The sequence below is a fragment of the Asparagus officinalis genome, chromosome 8, assembly GCF_001876935.1.
Source record: "Asparagus officinalis chromosome 8, Aspof.V1, whole genome shotgun sequence".
NCBI lineage: Eukaryota > Viridiplantae > Streptophyta > Magnoliopsida > Asparagales > Asparagaceae > Asparagus > Asparagus officinalis.
In genome coordinates this window covers 105,832,183-105,836,242 of record NC_033801.1, presented here as the reverse complement: position 1 = coordinate 105,836,242, position 4,060 = coordinate 105,832,183, and the positions used below count along the sequence as shown (strand labels likewise).

General features: G+C 47.8%; 1 protein-coding gene across 1 annotated transcript; it reads left to right on the top strand.

Moving 5' to 3' along the window:
* Nucleotides 2,833–3,496, top strand: LOC109821650. Its single transcript, XM_020387821.1, has 3 exons — nt 2,833–2,917; nt 2,984–3,055; nt 3,285–3,496. Exons 1-3 carry the CDS (start codon nt 2,854–2,856, stop codon nt 3,494–3,496), a joined length of 348 nt encoding a protein of 115 aa, XP_020243410.1. The 5' UTR covers nt 2,833–2,853.

Genomic DNA, 4,060 nt, shown 5'->3' with positions numbered 1-4,060 from the left:
CCTCGTCAGCATTCTTTCACTCATTTAAAGGGACAGGCCGTAGAGCGACAGATGTCTTGGAATCTTACAGAAGATGCTGATCGAGTTCATTGTGGATATACCTCCCAACATAAGACTCCTGGTTCCGTTGGGTATCATTATATTCGCGGTCTTCGACCAGGGATTGTGGGTCTTGATACTGCACCCCCAGGCGAGGTATCAGCAGCCGCTCCTACTGTAAGGAATCGCCTGGCTCAGCTTGGGAGGAGGTTACCTCCACCAGATTTCAGATGTTTTGGTTGGGCCTTCTTGCAACCCAAAGGATGGTGGATGCGCATGACTAGTTATGTGTTGGGACGTTGGGAGAATGATCTGAAGAGCAGTGGGTTGTACGCACCTATACGAGCCACTATGTACGGACTCCCGGTCAGTTGTCGCCACTTCTTAGCATTGCTAGAGACATATATCCCCGATAGTAACACATTTCTGACTAGCAGAGGAGAGTTGGGGCTGGCCTTGTATGAGATGCACCAAGTTTCTGGTCTCCCAATGGGAGATTGTCCGTACCAGGAGTACTTTCCCTCGAACCAGCAATTGGAGTGGCTGAAGAAGGATACTCCCGATATGTACAATACTCTTTGGGACCTCACCTGCCATTATCACACCTCTCTGATTAAGGTTACCACTCAAGCGAAGAGGAAGAAGCAGATCAGCTTGAAGCAGTTCGCTGTTTATTTGTTCCAGCACTTGGAGGGTAATTCCGGCGAGTCCATTCGTGAATTAGATGTTTTGACACCTACCGCTATTAATGAGTTGATGGAGAAGGCTGAGGCTTGTTCTTACACTATTGCCAGTGCTGAGGGAGCTTTTCCTGCAGGGACCAAGTTTCGGACATTCCTTCATCGTGCACAGAAGCCCATTGAGCCCAGGGCCTTGCTAGCAGGCTATCTTGCCCTTTGGTTGAAGAAATGTGTTGTTCCATATCAGCTTTCAGACGCTCTACCCCTCGAGGTGCTCTTCCCCGCAGTCCAGCTAGCTTATGGGAGAGAGCTTTCCTTACTCCCAGCAATGGTTGCTGGCATCCATTGTGGGCTTAGGTATCTGGTTGATGGTTTTGCTCAGGTGGGCTCTGAACCGTCAGCCGAGCTTATTTGTGTGAAGGTCGAGCTTCCATATGCATATCTAATGGCGTGGCTTGTTCTTCATCGACCTGACTTGATGTCGGCGCCCAGCACTGTTGATATCCCTGTTCCTTTCGTGCAGCTATTGGAGAAGAGCAGATGGCTCACGAAAACATTCAGTGATGTACAACGAGAGCTTCAAGTTTGTAAGAGCTGGGAGTTCTTCAAGTGTTTTCCTCGCTTTTCGGGTCGCTATGGTGACGTGCTGATTGATGAGGAGAAACCCAGAACGGGTCGGACTTCTCTCGATGTCGGTTGTTTCCGTTGGTTGGTGAACATCCGCGTTGGGTATCTCGTTCTTCGGGTGAAGAATCATTGTCACATAGAGCCTTACCTTCCCTGTCGTTTCGCTCATCAGTTTGGCTACGACCAACTATATGTTGGGAACCCGAGCCATGGTTTGAAGGTTGAGGGAGGGCTTATTGACGGCGTTCGGGCATGGCTATGGACTATGGTGGGCTGCATTGGAGCCTATTTTGCTCTTCCTTCATCTAGGCGTAAGCCGTTGAATACTTTCCTCAGTTGCAAGTGGTTCCTTTCTGCCAATGAGTCCATAGGTGTGAGGAGTCTTTTAGAGTTGCAGTCTGAGCACTTGGTTCAAGTCACTATGATGGCTGCTCGTAAGGCTGAGCTTGCTAGGAAACAGGGGAAGAAGCCTGCCAAACCTTCTCTCTTGAGCAGAGACAGGATGGAGGACGATGAAGAGCTCCTTCCTACTGATGATGAGGACGAGACTTTCGAGGAGGAGTATGTGGATATAGATACTGACAAAGAAGAACTTAATGTAGGTTTGTCATGCTCTTTGGCCTTCTTTCTCAATTTCAATTGGTATCAACGAAAGGTCTTGTTCACTTATCCTAACGAAATGACTCTTATCACCCCAGGTAGGGCAGTCGATGAGCATGAGTCACTCGCTTCTCGTTATGCGAGATCCAGGCCTAGTGGCATAGCTCCTACATAGGTTGAGACACGTGGCAAGTCCGTGCACGAACGACCCGTTGGTTCTATGAGGGCTGGTATTCCGAAAAAGAAGAAGACCGCTCATAAACCACACGTTGGTCGGCGCCCCTATGGAGTGGATTTAGGAGACATCGCCGACGGAGAGGAAGGTAATATCTTATTGTCTTTATTGCTTTAAGATGGTTTACCTTCTGGGATTCGTAATCATATTTTATGTTCCAGGGTACTATGACGAGGGCGAGCTTCCACCGGATCCCGTATTCCCTGGTTCTGATAATATGGATAGCTTCATGCAGCAGATGTGCGACGCTATTCGTAACGATTCCATGGATGTCGATGCGAACCTTGATACTGAGCAAGTTAATAGCGTTGAGCCAGCTATTCCATGTTCAGGTATATCTAACTCCGATGATACCCTCCTCGAGTAGCATTTAGAAGAGTTAGGGAATTCAGGATTCATTATTTTTTTGTGCTTCGCTTTCTTTCAGGTAACTTGAAGAACCCAAGCATGGATATTGGGGAAAAAGAATTTTCTCTTCCTTCTGCAGGTACCTCTGAGCTTTTCCTTCTTTCCCCATCTTCTTATACATATATCCAACACTTAAATTATTCTGCAGATATCGTAATAGAGAAGCCAGTTGAGGATGAGGCCTTTCCTGATGTAGGTTTCGAGGAATAGGGGTGTGTCTTTGCACCAAGTTTCTCAGGACCCGACATTGGATTATTAGTCGACATGCTGGCTGAACAGGCCACCAGAGGAACCGTGGGACCACCCTTTGAGAGTGATTCATTCACAGGTATATATCTGATTCCCTTCGTTTTGCCTGATCTTTTGTCTAACTAACAGAGGATTAATATTATAGTACCAGTCATTGGGACTGATTCAGTAATGATCCCCGGCATATCTAGTTTACCTCGGAGTGACGGACTTGCAGGTATACATACGATCTAGGACGTCGTGCTCCTTTTCATTTGTCTGATTTTTTTGACTAATAGATGGGTGTAATCATAGGACCAGCCACCGGGACCGATACTCTTATGACTCCTGGCATTCCCCGTGTACCTGAGGACGATGGACTTGTAGGTATGCAGATAATCTTATCATCTCGATTCTCCTTATTTGTCTAAATTTCCATTTTGACTAATAAAGAAGTGTAACTATAGGACCAGCCGTTGTGCCTGATGCCACTACAGTTTCTGGGACCGATAGTTTGCATAAAAGCGGTGTCTCCCCGCCACAGCCGAGAGGTATAACCGATTTGCCTACAGGGGTTGATATACCATCCATGACTACTCCTGCCGTTATCTCGGAGCCTGTCAGACCTCAGCCCGAGGGGACCTCCGTTGGCGTTGGTATGCTCGGAATTTGCCTTTAAATTTTCTTATCATATTCGATAATCTCTTAGCTTTCCACACTGTTGCTTGTAGGATCTTGGTCATCTCTATATGAGCGTGTCCGCGCCCTTTTGGCCGATACCGATCCCGACAAAGACATTTTTCGTACAGACCTCGGCCTTTTTACCGTCTTTTTTAACGGCATGATCGAGAAACTTCTTCATCGAGGATATTGTTTCGATCAGTTCAGGCGTTCCTTTTCTCGCTACATGACGATGATCAGAGAAGAAGGGTATCCAGAGTTGGCCGATTCTTTCACCGCCGATTTTACTGTTCTGGAGTCGGAGATCCGAGAGTTGAAGGAATTGAAGGCTAATGGGGCTTCTTCCTTCGTGTCCTCTCAGATGGAGCATAGGCTGGCATAGTGGCGCGACCTGAGATCTTCCATCGGCCGCGAGCTTCAGTCACATGAGCATTCAGTTGCGCAGCTGATGGCTACCGTGGCGAGGAAGGATACAGATAGAGCCGAGTTACTCAGCTCTTTGGATTCCGGCCGTGAGGAAGTGGCTAGGTTGAAGGAGGCCTTGAAGCACGCTGAGGAGTCC

Excerpts from the sequence above, each read along its gene's own strand:
- LOC109821650 (XM_020387821.1), top strand. The coding sequence starts at position 2,854 with ATGCTGGCTGAACAGGCCACCAGAGGAACCGTGGGACCACCCTTTGAG. Across the intron at positions 2,918-2,983 it reads TGAGAGTGATTCATTCACAG|TACCAGTCATTGGGACTGAT; the intron begins GTATATATCTGA and ends TTAATATTATAG. Across the intron at positions 3,056-3,284 it reads TCGGAGTGACGGACTTGCAG|GACCAGCCGTTGTGCCTGAT; the intron begins GTATACATACGA and ends GTGTAACTATAG.